Source organism: Saccopteryx leptura, chromosome 3, assembly GCF_036850995.1.
Source record: "Saccopteryx leptura isolate mSacLep1 chromosome 3, mSacLep1_pri_phased_curated, whole genome shotgun sequence".
NCBI lineage: Eukaryota > Metazoa > Chordata > Mammalia > Chiroptera > Emballonuridae > Saccopteryx > Saccopteryx leptura.
The window spans coordinates 68159104-68174547 of record NC_089505.1 but is presented as its reverse complement, the minus strand read 5'-3'; the positions used below and the strand labels follow the sequence as shown (position 1 = coordinate 68174547).

Below are 15444 nucleotides of genomic sequence, written 5' to 3'. Positions count from 1 at the left end.
AAGCTTGCTCAAGAAAACCCTTGTGGTTAATAAGTCTCAGAAAAAGGAAGTGAAAGTTATAAGCAAATGCCAGAGTAGGTAAAAGACGGGGCTGGGGGCCGCAGGAGACCCCGCCATCACCACCGCTGGAGTGGGCAGCGAGGCGTGGCGCTGATACAGGGGGATACTTCTGCAACCCTCCGAAATTACTGCGCACACCCTCTCAAAAACACCCCTCCCCCCCTCCTCCCACCCCCCGCCCGCGTCACCCACCGGGAAACTTCAGGTTGCGGTCACCCCCGAAACCCGGAGGTGGGTGATGAACAGGGCGGAGTCTCGGGGGAAAGAAAAGCGAGCTGCGGGACGCCTGGGCCCACACCCGGTCCCCAGAGATGTCTCTGCCGCCGCTGCTGCTGCTGCTGCTGCTGCTGCCGCCGCTGCTGACTGTGGAGCCCGTCGGGGCCACGCTGATCCGGTACCGGGGATCCCCCACCCCCAAACCTGGAATGGACTCTCCCCTGTGGTCCGGGGCTCCCTAGCTCGGTGACTGTCAACCCTGGCGGCTCCGGACTCCTGACTGCTACCTCTTGGCTTCCAGGGCTCCAAACTGGGTTCTCCCCCCTGAGGGCCCCACCCTGCTCTCTCACAGGACCCCAGCCCTTCTAGCCCAAGGTCCTCCAGCTCCCAGGCCCTTGATCAGGGACTCCTATCCCTCCTCTCGATGCATGTTTGGGGGAGAACCCCGCGGGTCTCCAGACATGTGACACGCCTCCCCTCACCAAGAGATCATGGAGACCCAAGTCTGTGACATGTAAACTGAGACTCCCTCAGATTCGCATCTACCAAACTGTTTAGGTCTCAATAAGTCCAGTTTGGGGGGGCTCCAATGACCCACCCTCATCTGGCCGGTGTCTACCCCAATCCCTCCCTTCCTCTCCACTCTTTTCTCCAGCGGCTGAAACTCTGGGGGTTTGGGGGCACACTCTTCCAGGAAAGTTTCCCCACTTCACATGCCTGAGTCTCTCAAAGGCTGAGTGGTGGGCAGGGTTCCAAGGAGTGACTACAGGCAGGTACAAAGCATATCACCGGACATGAGGTTTGCTAACCTGCTTGTGTTACCTAATAGATCATGGCCATTATTGCCCAAGTCTGTCAAGAGTGATTCTCTGAGTGTTGTCCCAGGACCAAGAGCAATGCATGGCTCAGGAACTTGTTAGAAAAGTAAATTATTGGCTCCCTTCCAGAACTGCTCAGTCAGATCCTAAGTGTTTTGAATTTTAACCAGCCTTCTAGGTCTGGGGTTGGCAAACACTCAGCTCAAGGGCCGAATCCAGCCTGCCACCTCTTTTAGCAAATGAAGTTGAGTGGAACCTAGCCATGGTCACTCATGGACATGTTGTCCATGGCTGCTTTGATGTTAAGCTGACGGAATTGAGGGGCTGCAACACAGGGCCTGAAAAGCCTTTACAAAACAGTTTGCTGCCCTGGCCAGATGGCTCGCTTGGTTAGAGCTTCGTCTGGAAGCTCAAAGGTTGTTGGTTTGATCCCTAGTCAGGTCACATACAGGAACAGATCTATGTTCCTGTTTTTCTCTCTCACCGATCCTCTTTCTCTAAAATCAATTTTTTTAAAAAGTTTGCCATCAACTCTCTTCCAGGTGACTTTGCTTCATGCTCAAGTTTGAGGACCACTGACGTAGAGAGCTCCTTGCTCCTTTTTAGCATTTGAGTGGGTTCCATTTTATACATGTTCCACAGCAGAGCAGTGGTGGTCTCCAGATTTCAAAATTAGACACATCCTCACAAACACATCTTAGCGCTCTTTGTCGCATGATCTGGAGATGAAATTTATAGAACTGAAATTGAGTTGGACTAAAAGGTGGGTCAATTTTAAAGCCCATGATCCGTGTTACCAAGCCACCCTCCAGAAAGCTCTCACCAATCTATACTCCCAGGCAACAGTGAGTGTTTCTAGTATTTTTGCCAATCTTCTTGGTAAAAAAGGCTCTCTCACTCTTGTCATGTGTATTTTTCTTTGACAACTATTGGGATTGAACAGTTTTCCATGTGCTTACAAGCTTTTTTTTTTAAAATGTTTTATTTTATTGATTTTAGAGAGAGAGGAAAGGAGAGAGACAGATAGAGACAACAGGAACATTGATCTGTTCTTGTATGTGCCCTGACCAGGAATCGAACTGACAACCTCTGTGCTTCAGCATGATGCTCGAGCCAACTGAGCTATACAGTCAGGGCTACAAGCTTTTTATACATCTTTTGCAAATTACCTGCTTATGTTCTTTACCCATTTTTCTACTGAATGTCAAGAACTGTGGCCTGATGGGTGGTGGTACAGTGGATAGTGTCGACCTGGGATGCTGAGGTTCCCAGTTCAAAACCCCGAGGTTGCTGGCTTGAGTAGGGGGCTGCTAGCCTGATGTGGGATCATCTGTAATTCAGGGGTCTCAAACTTGCGGCCCACGGGCCGCATGCGGCCCGCCGAACAATGTTGTACTGATTTTTTTTTGTTTTCAACTGCAGTGAGAAAAGTGTTGCATAACAGTTGCCTTTTGTAGACCTAGTGTGGCCTGCCGAACGGCTGTGATCTTGCTCTGCGGCCCACATGCTGAGTTGAGTTTGAGACCCCTGAGCCAGTTTGAACCCAAAGATCACTGGCTTAAAGCCCAAGGTTGCTGGCTTCAGCCCAAAGGTTGCTGGCTTGAGCAAGGGATCACTGGCTCAATTTGAGCCCTCACCTCTTCCTGGTCAAGGCATGTATGAGAAGCAATCAATGAATAACTAAAGCAGGGGTCCCCAAACTACAGCTCGCGGGCCGCATGTGGCCCCCTGAGGCCATTTATCCGGCCCCTGCCGCACTTCCGGAAGGGGCACCTCTTTCATTGGTGGTCAGGGAGAGGAGCACATTGACCATCTCATTAGCCAAAAGCAGGCCCATAGTTCCCATTGAAATACTGGTCAGTTTGTTGATTTAAATTTACTTGTTCTTTATTTTAAATATTGTATTTGTTCCCATCTTTTTTTTTTAACTTTAAAATAAGATATGTACAGTGTGTATAGGGATTTGTTCATAGTTTTTTTTGTTTTTGTTTTTGTATTTTTCTGAAGCTGGAAACGGGGAGAGACAGTCAGACAGACTCCCGCATGCGCCCGACTGGGATCCACCTGGCACGCCCACCAGGGGGCGACGCTCTGCCCACCAGGGGGCGATGCTCTGCCCCTCCGTGGCGTCGCTCTGCGGCGACCAGAGCCACTCTAGCGCCTGGGGCAGAGGCCAAGGAGCCATCCCCAGCGCCCGGGCCATCTTTGCTCCAATGGAGCCTTGGCTGCGGGAGGGGAAGAGAGAGACAGAGAGGAAGGAGGGGGGGGGATGGAGAGCAAATGGGCGCCTCTCCTATGTGCCCTGGCCGGGAATCAAACCCGGGTCCCCCGCACGCCAGGCCGACGCTCTACCGCTAAGCCAACCGGCCAGGGCCTGTTCATAGTTTTTTTTATAGTCCAGCTCTCCAACGGTCTGAGGGACAGTGAACTGGCCCCCTGTGTAAAAAGTTTGGGGACCCCTGAACTAAAGTGAAGCAACTATAAGTTGATGCCTCTCATTTCTCTCTTCCCTCTCTCTCCCTTCCTGTCTCTCTCTAAAAAACAAACCAAAAACACCCCCCCCCCCCAAAACCCTGTGAAGTTAGTTTGATACAGTTTCATGGCTGCTTGTAGAAGACACAAGACTCCCAAGTCAGAGACAAAAGACAAGTTTGTTACTCCCAATAACTGTAGTAGCCACAATATCAGCATTTGTGTTAGTTGTCTGAGCCCCAGGTCCCACAGAGTGAAATGAAGAGAGCCAGGTGACAGCTACACATGCCATGAGGTGCATTATAGCAGAAGAACCATAAGCTTAAGGAACCTGAACTTTTTTTTTTACAGAGACATAGAGAGGGACAGAGAGAGGGACGGACAGACAGGAAGCGAAAGAGATGAGAAGCATCAGTTCTTCGTTGCGGCACCTTAGTTGTTCATTAATTACTTTCTCATATGTGCCTTGACCTGGGGCGGGGGCTACAGCAGAGTGAGTGACCCCTTGCTCAAACCAGAGACCTTGGGCTCAAGCCAATGACCTTTGGGCTCAAGCCAGCAACCATGGGGTCATGTCTATAATCCCACACTCAAGCCAGAGACCCTGCGCTCAAACCTATGAGCCCACACTAAAGCTGGTGAGCCCGCGCTCAAGCCAGCGACCTCAAGTTTCGAACCTGGGTCCTCTGAGTCCCAGTCCGATGCTCTATCCACTGCACCACCACGTGTTCCAATTTTCATAATGGATCATAAACATTCCCGCCCTTTGGCCTGGAGCTGGGGAGTGGGGAGGGCACTATCTCTCTTCCAAGACTATTCACTAAACATAAAATCCTAGACAGGACAGTCTGAACAAAAGCAGTCTGTGTCTCTGCAGAAATGTGAGAGCCGTGGAAATTGTCTCCCAACAATGGATTGGAGATTTGTAGGAGCTCTTTGTATATTAGAGATATTAATTCTTGGACTTACAGCTTGTAATTATTTCCCCTAGATTTTTTTTTTGTCTTTTAATTTTATTTATAGTTTTCTGTGTTGAAGGAAGGGAATACAGAAGTTTACAATTTCAGAGTCACACTCATGAATATTCCCATGATTTCTGATCAAGGTATCATGCTTAGAAAAGTCTTTCTCTTCCCAGAGTTACTGAGACATTTAACTTCCTTCTAGTGCTCTAACAATTTTACATTTCACATTAAGTCTTTGATATATTTTATATGTATTTTAGTGTACAGTGTGAGATTGGGGCTCTGGCTGGGTAGTTCAGTTGGTGCTGTGGTTGGCAAACTGCAGCTCGTGGCTCTTTGGCCCCTTGAGTGTGGCTCTTCCACAAAATACCATGTGCGGGCGCTACCTCGATAAGGAATGCACCTACCTATATAGTTTAAGTTTAAAAAATTTGGCTTTCAAAAGCAATTTCAATTGATGTACTGTTGATATTTGGCTCTGTTGACTAATAAGTTTGTCTACCACTGGACAGTTGTGGGTTCAATCCCAGGTCAGGGCAAATACGAGTCAACCAATGAATGCATGAATGGGTGGAACAACAAATCAATGTTTCTCTCTCTTAAATAAATAAATAAATAAAATGTACAAAGTGAAATTGGAATTTGGTGCTTACATTCCCCCCCAGTGGTGGAAGAAATTTTCCAATATCATGAGCTAAAGCATGCATGGGTTTTTTGCAAAGGCTAGCTTTAGGTTAGGGTCTTTGGAAAACTTTGTGAGTGCCCAATTCCCTGGAAATAGCTCATTCTATGTTATTTGGAATGTTTCTTCCTAAAGGTTTTGGGAAAGGTTTGTTTTGGTTAGTTTGCTCTTGTAGTCTTGGGGAAATATATCACCTGCCATGGTGTTTGGTAGGGCTTCTGGCAATGACTGACTGTACGTAGGGCCATGACGATGTTTGCTTGGTCATTATAGTCTGTTTGGGGAAGACTGTGATAGAGGGCCCACAGGAGGGCAGTTCCCCGCTTTCAGTACCCTTCTCCCTACAGGATCCCTCTTCGTCGAGTCTACACTGGACACAGGACTCCGAACCCACTGAGGGGATGGGAGGACCCAAAAGAGCCCCTCAGGTGGGGGGCCCCATCTCCTGGAGGCAAGCCCTTCGTGCCCCTCTCCAATTTCATGAACGTGAGTCACAGCCCCACAGAGCCCCCACCCTCCTGCCCTCAAGTCAAGTGTTTTATTCACCCTCTCCTTTTTTTTTTCCCCCCATCAGGTCCAGTATTATGGGAATATTGGGCTGGGGACACCCCCACAAAACTTCTCTGTCGTCTTTGACACTGGCTCCTCCAATCTTTGGGTGCCGTCCAAGAGATGCCACTTGTTGAGTCTGCCCTGCTGTGAGCTTTCACAGGGAGAAAAAGGCTGAGTAGGGTTAAAGGGAGAAGGGAGGACTAGGCCTTAGCTTCTGAGGGATTTTGATGAGCCCTTCTCTTCTGACATGCCCTCACAAGGGAGACTCTGCTCCCCCAGTGACAGCTCTCTGACCTTCTACCTAGGGTTCCACCACCGCTTCGACTCCAAAGCCTCCAGCTCCTTCAAGACCAATGGGACTAAGTTTGCCATTCAATATGGAAAGGGGCAGCTGAGCGGAGTCCTCAGTGAGGACAAGCTGACTGTGGGTGACCTTTGACCCCAAGAAGGCTTGACCCTGAGAGAACCCCTATGTCTAAGATAATCTGGCTTAGGGAGGGCCTTAAGGCTGGGCTTCCTGGGAAAATGGGTGAGGCTTTCCAAGTGTGGAGGTGGGCTTCCTGAGTAAAGGGGCTAGGATCCTTAAGTGGGGAGGTGAGGCTCCCTAGAAAGTTGGGAATTGCTTCCAGATGTCCCCAGAGCTGGGATTTGGGCCTTGGTTGGGAACCTCTCAGGGATATGTAGGAAACGTCACGAGCCCCATTTGAATCTTCCCCTAGATTGGGGGAATCACAGGTACCTCCGTGGTTTTCGGGGAGGCTCTGTGGGAGCCCAGCCTGGTCTTCCTTTTTGCCCACTTTGATGGGATACTGGGCCTCGGTTTTCCCATTCTGGCCGTGGATGAAGTTCGGCCCCCACTGGATTCACTGGTGGACCAAGGTCTACTGGATAAGCCTGTCTTCTCCTTCTACCTCAACAGGTAATGGGGGAGGGTCTACCTTCCTTAGTGTCTTAGCCCCAGGGAGGAAGCCCTGCCCACCTCAGGAAGTCCCAATAAAGGAAGTCCCACTCTCCATTCAGGAAACCACTCAGCTCCTCTCTATTTAGGAAATCATCCACCCAACGCAGGAAGTTCATCTACCCAATATAAGAAACACCTGAACCCTATTTATAAGTCCCACTCACTAAACAACACCTTAAGATACACTGAAGAAACTCACCACCAGTTAAACTTCATGTTTCTAACTCATATCAGGAAACTCCATGCTCTACTCAATCAAATACTCATTAAGAATGCCTCTTCAACATAAAGCCCAAATTCCATTTGAGGAAATACACCAGCACTCAGGAATTGCCCATTTTAATCCAAAAAGTCTCCCTTGCTGACCTGTGGTGGCGCAGTGGATAAAGTGTTGACCTGGAATGCTGAGGTCGCCGGTTTGAAACCCCGGGCTTGTCTGGTCAAGGCACATATGGGAGTTGATGCTTCCTGCTCCTCCCCCTTTCTCTTTCTCTCTCTCTCCTCCCTAAAAATGAGTAAATAAAGTCGTTAAAAAAAAAGCCCCCCTCACCTTACAGGAAGCTCAACTTCATACTCAGAAAGCCTCCCCCCTCCCCCCAGGAAGTCTCTGCCTTCCCTCCCAGACGCCCATCCCCCACAGGTAGAAAATCCTTTGCCCATTCAAGTATTTTGATATCCAACCCACTCAGGAAGCCCCACCCACCTCTTAGTAGGTTCTGACCTTCCACACTACCAGGAAGTCCTGCCTTATATTACCATCATTCTCGGCCAACTCAGGAAGTCTATGGACTCTGAATTACAAGACATGTAATTCCAAGTCCCCTTATCCACTAGGAAGCCACCTCACTCCTACACAATCACATACGTCTTACAGAGCCAAGCCGGAAACTCCAATGCTCCACTTAAATCTTCCCCCCAAGAGCAGAGGTGGATTTAACGGCGGGCGCACCGGGCGCACGCCCTGGGACCCGACTTCTGGAGGGTCCCGCAAAACACGTTTTTCTAATGAAGAGGGGTGCCCTATATTTTCTTCTGCGCCCAGGTCCTCAACTGACCTTAATCCACCTCTGCCCAAAAGCAACACTTGAGATCTTGCTCGCTGGCATATGTCATCGATTTTGGCTCAAATAAACTCATTAAAATTTACCTTAATGGCCTGACCTGTGGTGGCGCAGTGGATAAAGCGTCAACCTGGAAATGCTGAGGTCGCCGGTTCAAAACCCTGGGCTTGCCTGGTCAAGGCACATATGGGAGTTGATGCTTCCAGCTCCTTCCCCCTGTCTCTCTCTCTCTCTCCTCTCTAAAATGAATAAATAAAATAAAAATTAAAAAAAAAATTTACCTTATAAAAAAGCTCTACCTTCCACAGCCAAATCAGGAAGTCCCACTTCCACTCCAGGAAGCTTCCAAGACCACATTTCTTTTCCCTTCTTGCCTTGTTTCCAGTCCTAGTAGCTAGGCCCTGCTTGCATCTCACTACCCCATCTAGAACCCAGAAACCAACCCATTGGCAGAAGTGCCTCCCTTGGCCACTTTTGGGGCTGGCAGGGCAAACCCTGGTGACACTGACAGCACTCTGTCTCTGCAGGGACCCTGAAGCGGTTGATGGAGGAGAGCTGGTTCTAGGTGGCTCAGATCCAGCACATTACATACCACCCCTCACCTATGTGCCGGTCACTGTCCCTGCCTACTGGCAGGTCCACATGGAGCGGTGAGGGACCTGACCTCCTAGGTCAGCTGGAGACTGAGCTCCAGTGTCCTGTTGGGAGGGGAGCTGGGCCTTGGACTCCTGGGTCTGAGGGAGGAGGCGGGGCTGTGGGCCCGGACTCTTATGACACTGGCTCTAATGGCTGCACTCTTCTAAATCACAGTGTGAAGGTGGGCACAGGGCTGACTCTTTGTGCCCAGGGCTGTGCTGCCATTCTGGACACAGGCACATCTTTTATCACGGGACCCAGTGAGGAGATCCGAGCCCTGCAAAAAGCCATTGGGGGAATCCCCCTATTGTTTGGGGAGGTGAGGACCCAGTGTTTGGTAGGGAAGGGAGGGGGAGGTTGATGGTTTAATGGCAGAACCTGGGCAGGATGGTGGGGTCCAAGGGTGGGAATCAGGTGGCCAGGAGATATTCCAGGACAGAACATACTGCACCTTGTGAGTTGCTGGGGAAGTGAGAGAAAGCACGGTCACCTCCCAAGTGTCTACACTGAGTGACTCAGTGGACGGGAGGTGATGATGACACAGGTCTGTTCAGGACTGATGGGAGTGAGAAGGTTAGGGGGCCTGGGGCTATCTGGGGAAGGTGTGGAAGAGGCTCAGACATTATATTTAGGGGCCATCACAGTTCTGAGACAGTAATCGTAGCCGTGGAGAAGTGAGCCCTCCCTGGGAGAGAAGAGGAGGTCCCAGGGACATTCTCAGAAGACGCCCAGGTGGAGTGACAAGGAGAGACAGGGCAGGCACAGCCAGAGGCAGGAAGGAGCAACGGGAGGGTGTAGGCTCACAGCAGCCACACAAGTGTGTTTCAAGCACGGAGTGGGGTTCGATACAACCTAAGAGCTGCCACGCACTTCCATCTCAGGCTCTGCAGTGTCCTCCCTGGTCTGAATGTCTGTGACTCCAGCACTGTGCTCTTTGGCGCTTCTGAGAGGGTGGAAAACACTCAGTTCCTGAAGTTCCAGGTCAAATGCCTAGGATATACTTAGGCCTGTACTGAGCCAAAGTCACTGGGGAGATCACAGTGGTTCTGACCATGGGCTGCCCAGGTTGGAATCCAGCTCTGCCATTCACTGGCTGGCTGTGGTACCTTAGACACATCACTTAACATTCCCTGGCCTTGGTTTCCTAATCTCTAAAATAGGATTACTAATACTCATCTCTTAGGTGTGTTGCGAGGACCGGATCAATTATTCCATTTAAGGTGCTTAGAACAATGCTTTGATACCCATCTGTTGCTGTTATTGTCTCTCCTGTCCAGAGTGTTAAACACTGTCTAATTCAACCTTGCCTTCCCAACAAGGTCATTACTGTTGGTTTTTGAGGAAGATAAACTTATTGGGTTATTAATGATAGTCTAATATTGTATAGTCAGGACCTTGGGAGTGCTGGGAATCGAGATAAACTGGAGAGCACATACCCCATTAATCTTAAAAGGGTAGCTCTCAGGTACTCACCTCTAGCCAAGTAATGCTATGTGGGGAAAGGCAGATCTGGTTTGTTGGAGAAACCCAAAAACACTATTTGAAAGCCCCTGGTTGGTAAATAATAACAGCATTTACTATGTGTTAGGCACTTTCCCAAACTAATGCATTTCTTTCTCACACAACATCGCTATGTATTATCATCGTCTACATTTTCAGATTGGAAACTGAGGTACAGAGAAGTTAAGTAACTTGTATAACGTTGCACAGCAGCAGACTTCACAGGATACAAGCTGTATCACAATAGCATGCAGTTGGTAATGAATTCTTAAAACATTTTAGACACCGTAAGACTAAATACATCTGTGGGCCCCCAAACAGGCCACTAGTTTTTGATCTGCAATTAGAGGAAAAGAGGGTTTGATCAAATGGAAGCCAAAACAATTACACAGGTGAAGGAAGAGGTGTGAAGGCTAGAGAAGACACAGGACCCGCCACACAAAGCTCTGAATACCTAGCTGCCCAGTAAGGAATGGCACTGGGGAGCCACGGAAGGAATCTGACAGAGCGAAATCCCTCATTTCCACTTGTTCCTCTTCTCCCTCAGTACATCATCGAGTGCTCCAGAATCTCAACGCTCCCTCCAGTCTCCTTCAGCCTCGGGGGGGCCTGGTTTAACCTCACTGCCCAGGACTACGTCGTCCAGGTTGGTAGCTGTCACAAAGACGTTAGAGTGACGCGAGAAGCTGGGCTTTGAGAGGGTGATGCTGGGAGTGAGACCTCACCCTCACAAGGACCAAGCAGAGGCTGCAGAATCGTTTTTTTGTGTGTGTGCCCCGGCTAGTGGGCGGGGCGAAGCTTTAGCTCCCAAAGCGGGCGCGGTGGGCGTGACAGCCAGTGGTTCGGCTTGTCATCTTGCAGGTTACTCGGGGTGGCGCCCGCGTCTGCTTCTCCGGTTTCCTGGCCCTGGACATCCCTCCGCCCGCAGGGCCCCTCTGGATCCTCGGCGATGTCTTCTTGCGCAGCTACATGACGGTCTTCGACCGCGGGAACCTGAAAGAAGGTGCCCGAGTCGGGCTGGCGCGCGCTCGTTCTCGCGGTGCTCTAAGATGGGCTGAGACTGCGCAGGCGCACTTCTCTGGTTGAGGCCCTGGTTAGACGCACCGGATGACAGCCAAGGCCCTCCAAGTCAGTAAAAATTCGCTATTTCCATTGAACTACCTGGGTCGCTTCTTTTTTTTTTTTTTTAAGCGCGTGATATTTGGAGAGAAAAACTAGTGTTTGGCTTTCTGGAGTTAAGGAAAGAAAGGATAAAGGTATGGCTCCTTTTCTTCAGAGCTTACTAACACTGGTGTGGGTCCTATACTACGAATCCCATGCCCTTCGCCTACACTGCCTCTTGTCAAAGGTGCCGGCACCGCAGAGCATCACGGACGTTGTAGTCCAGGCCGTGTTCACTGCCGGGCGGGGACCCGCGCAGACACAACATGCGTGGGAGGCGACAGGTCGCGACGGCAGCGACAGGTGGCAATAGGATTGGCTGAAATCGTAAAGGGTTTTCCAATTCTTGTTCTAAGGGGAGGGGATATCATTCTCACAGACTTCATCTCCTGTTCCTACTCTCTCCTCTTGGGTTCCAGGACCCCTGGGTCCGCCATAAAGGCGGGGCTTGCAGCCCCCGGCTTGGGGGGAGCCGTGCTGCCCCTCCTCCAGCGATGATGTCACTGTCCCCCACTGCAGCCTTTTGCTTCCCAGAGCTGGGTCACCCCTCCCCCATCGCCAGCCCCGGATTCCCCCATCCCCTCCCCGCCTCGACTTGGGGTGAGTACAAGGGAGAGGTAGAAGGCTCAGGGAACCGGGCGGTAAGACAGTCCAAATCCAGGTTGTGGAGGCGGGGGACTCGGGAGACCGGGACTCAAGATTACAGCGGAGAGATTCCCCCTCAATAACGATACTTGGGGGGGAGGGCAAGGTTTTTGGTAGGTCTCGGGGGACCAAGGATCGTGGGCAGAGGCCCCACGTTTCAGCTTTAGTGTCCGGGAGACCTTCTTTCCTGGATTATGAAACCGATAGAAATAAAGCGGAAGAACAAGATCCTAGAAGTGGGGAAAGGAAAGACCCCCAATTCCTTGGGAAAGGAGGAGGGAGACTTAGTAATGGGCACTGGGGATAACAGAGGTCGGAGTTTGGAATTTTGTGTCTTGAAGACCTGGGAAAGGATCGATTGGGAAGTAGGAGGGGTGGGGAAATGATCTAAAGATATGGACAGATATTGGCCTCCCCCCTCCGATGTCAGTGGCCAAAAATCGAGTCCACTTGCCCCGGTCTGTTTGAGGGGCTGGGTGTCCCGTAACTCGAGCCCTCTTTAAGCCTCCCGAAGCCCCCCAACCCAACCCCTCAGGGGTGGAGAATCCAGGCTCACAAATCCTCCACATATCCTGGTGGGGCCTGGGGAGTGCAACAAGGGAGTGACGGCATCCAATTTCCCAGGGCCTGAGGGAGGGTGGACCATCCTCTTAATCTTTGCAGGCGGCCTCCTCCTGCCTCCCATGGTGTCTAATCCAGGGTCTCATTCCTTACCCTCCCCCAACCAGTCCTCAGTCCTCCACCCCTACTCCAGCCTGCACCTTCTCCCACACCTGACCTTTGCAAAAACGCTGATTTGGTAATTTGATCCCGTGCCTGGCTGCTGTCAAAAGCAAAAAAGTAGAGTTTGGGGAGGGAGGGCAAGGAGAGGAAAAGGATAGATGGCTGACTAAAGTCCTTACCCTAGACCCTAGCCCCAGCCCCTAGTACCTACCCAACCCTTGCTCCAGCCTCCACCCTCACCCCTAATTTGCCAGAGCCTCACTCAACCCAAGCCCAGTCCCTCACCTCAGGATTCTCTGCTTTTGCCCGTGGATACAACAGAATTCGGGGCAGAGAGGAGTAGGAAGCCCCGATGTCTTTTCTCTGTCTTCCTGGTTCTCTCTGGGAGCTTGAGGACTCCCAGGGGGTACTGCATAAGGGGAAGTGGGAAGCCCGGGGTCTGAGGGGTGACAGAAACTACCTGTCTGGTCTGCAGGACAAGCGCCACTCTGCGACTCTCTGCAGTGACGCAGCCTGGAGTCCTGGCCAGGATGGGGGTTAGAGGGGATGATGGGGTACCGCATGAGAGAAAGGGACAGAGATCCAGAGCCAGGGAAGAGACTGAAGGACAGTGGGCCAGAGTCCCAAAGAAGTGCGAGCAGAGACCCACAGAGAGGGGGAGAGACTCAAGGGGGAGAAAAAGACTCGGAGTGGGGGGTTAGAGAACCGTGGAGGGAACGGACAGAAAGAGAAAGGGCAGAAAGAAAGTTGAGGGAGGGAGACAAGGGAAGGGGGAAAATACAGGGAGTGAGGTGAGATAACAAGAATGAGGGAGACAGATCCAGATGAATGGGCAGAGATCCAGAGAATGGGAGAACAAAGCCTGGGGTGGGGTGGGGGCAGTATAGGACTGAGACACAGAGAGGAGGGACAGAGAGCCAGGGAGAGGGGGACAGAGACCCAGAGAGAAAGACAAATTCCTGAGGAAAAGGTACAAAGACCAAGAGAAAGACTGGGGTCGGACGTACCGAAATAAGGTGGTGGGAGAGGATACTGAGGCTTAGAAGAGAGGCAAAGACTCAGAAGAAGGGGGGCTGATTCAGAGAACAATGGGACAGCGACCCGAAGGGAGGGAGACTTAGAAAAGAGGGGCCAGAGTCTCAGAGGGGTGAGAGCAGAGACGGGAGGACAAATACTCAGAGAAAGGAGATAAAAAGAAACAGTAGTAGTAGGAGCGGGGGTGGGTGGGGAGGCGATACCAACCATCCGCCGCACCTGCAGAGGAAGGCGGCGGGCCAGGGACCGAGCAGCTAGAAGCCCGCTGCTCCTGACCCGCCCCTACCGCTACCACCCGCTCTACCTCCTCCCGCCGCAGCCGCAGGGGCCGCAGCTCACTAAGCCCCAGCCCCAGCGCCTGCGCTTTGACACCCGGCGGGTTGGCCAGTTTAGGGGGCGGGGCCGGGCCCGCTAAGGGACAAACGGCCTAGTCTGGCCCCGCCCCACTCTCCGTCTCTCACTTCCCAACAGAACTCTGATATCACAACCCGTCCTATTTCCTATTGCCGCCCCCCCGCAATTGCCTCAGCCTAGAGGCGTCCCCAAACTACGGCCCGCGGGCCGCATGCGGCCCCCTGAAGCCATTTATCCGGCCCCCACCGCACTTCAGGAAGGGGCACCTCTTTCATTGGTGGTCAGTGAGAAGAGCACTGTATGTGGCGGCCCTCCAATAGTCTGAGAGACAGTGAACTGGCCCCCTGTGTAAAAAGTTTGGGGACCCCTGGTAGACTATGCTTCCTGGCGCTTTGGTTTCTTCCCTCTTCCTTCCATAGGGCTCCGTCTTCACCAGTCCTCCCGTTTTTTGGATTTCCTGTTTGCAGTCTGCCGTTATCTAGACTTTGTACCTTTCCCCTCACTAGTCGGAAGTTCTCGTCCCGCCCTCTATGTCCCCACTGACCCTTAGGACACTCTCCCAGGTGGTTCTCTGGTTCCCAAGACTCCCCGTTCCAGGTCTCCCGTACCCTCCACACAGCCTGGAAATTTAGTACTCTTTGCAGGTCGCTTAGCATCCCCATCTCCCATTCTTTACCCTCTCTTAGTCCCGCCCCGCCCAGCCTAGCCTAGCCTGGTTGCTTTCAAGCCCCTTAAAGCCTCGCTCCTCCCTAAGTCTCACTTCTCATAGCTCATTCAAGATGTTTTCTACCATTCGTAGACCCCACCCACCTTCCTCAGTCCCGCCCCACCCATTTTGACACTAATTCTCCTGGTCTAGCCCCATCTAATCAGGTCAAGCTTGCAGCCCGGTCCCCACCCTTTCTTTACCTTGCCCCGACCGCTGGTCTTAGTCAGACGCTCTGTTTTCCAGGCCTCACTCATTTTCGCCCCTTCTCACTGGGTCTCAGTCCCTGGAACCCTTGCCCCGTCACCTTTTAGTCCAGCCTAGTGCCATTTCGTGCTCTCCAGCTCCAGCTCCCGCCCTCGTTTAGTCCCGCCCCCTCTCCCAGACCAATCAGACTCATTCTAGTACTTTTGGACTCCGCCTCTTTTTAAGATCCGCCCTTCCCTATCCAAACCTTGGTAGAAGCCCAATCTCGCGGTCTCCCTGTTCTTCACCCGGTCCTGCTTATCCGCTCTTTAGGTCCGAGCCCGCGATCCTGCTCTGTCCAATCAGAATGGTTTACTCCATTGTGGCCCCGCCCCTAACTCCGCCCTTCACGGCCAGTCATGCCTCTAATAAGTTGGACGAGTCCCTTTTCTCTGCCTCGCCTTGTCCTTTTTTCAATTTAATCAAATCTCATTCTTATATCTAATCCCGTCTCCGCCATTCTTCTTGTGCTGCCAAGCCAGGTAACATTAGCGACGCGTCCCGCCTCCTTTAACACCTCACCACGCCCCTCTCTCAGAAAGATCCAATCGGGGTGTATCATCTGCTGCTCTGTCACGTTCAAGCAGCTAGGCAATGTTAAGAGTCCCAGCCCTTCTCTCTGCTTCAACTCCGCCCCACTACTCCACAGGC

General features: G+C 51.7%; 1 protein-coding gene and 1 long non-coding RNA gene across 3 annotated transcripts; one reads left to right on the top strand and one right to left on the bottom strand.

The window, feature by feature from the left end:
• Positions 1-312: 312 nt before the first annotated feature.
• Positions 313-11080, top strand: NAPSA (napsin A aspartic peptidase). Of its 2 annotated transcripts, none has more exons than XM_066374092.1 (9): positions 313-454; positions 5561-5699; positions 5788-5911; positions 6071-6189; positions 6485-6684; positions 8315-8437; positions 8598-8742; positions 10471-10569; positions 10852-11080. In XM_066374092.1, the coding sequence occupies exons 1-9, from the start codon at positions 372-374 to the stop codon at positions 10894-10896; spliced, it is 1077 nt and encodes a 358-aa protein (XP_066230189.1). In that variant the 5' UTR covers positions 313-371; the 3' UTR covers positions 10897-11080. The 2 variants fall into 2 exon arrangements, with proteins under 2 accessions (XP_066230189.1, XP_066230188.1); XM_066374091.1 differs by having other exon boundaries at positions 10785-11080.
• LOC136399162 (uncharacterized) lies at positions 6704-14876 on the bottom strand. The gene is made up of 3 exons (XR_010750106.1): positions 14751-14876; positions 7874-8026; positions 6704-7231 (listed from the first exon to the last, which is right to left on the bottom strand). It is a non-coding gene; the product is annotated as an uncharacterized lncRNA (long non-coding RNA).
• Positions 14877-15444: the final 568 nt, after the last annotated feature.

Excerpts from the sequence above, each read along its gene's own strand:
- NAPSA (XM_066374091.1), top strand. The coding sequence starts at position 372 with ATGTCTCTGCCGCCGCTGCTGCTGCTGCTGCTGCTGCTGCCGCCGCTG. Across the intron at positions 455-5,560 it reads GTCGGGGCCACGCTGATCCG|GATCCCTCTTCGTCGAGTCT; the intron begins GTACCGGGGATC and ends TTCTCCCTACAG. Across the intron at positions 5,700-5,787 it reads CCCTCTCCAATTTCATGAAC|GTCCAGTATTATGGGAATAT; the intron begins GTGAGTCACAGC and ends TCCCCCCATCAG.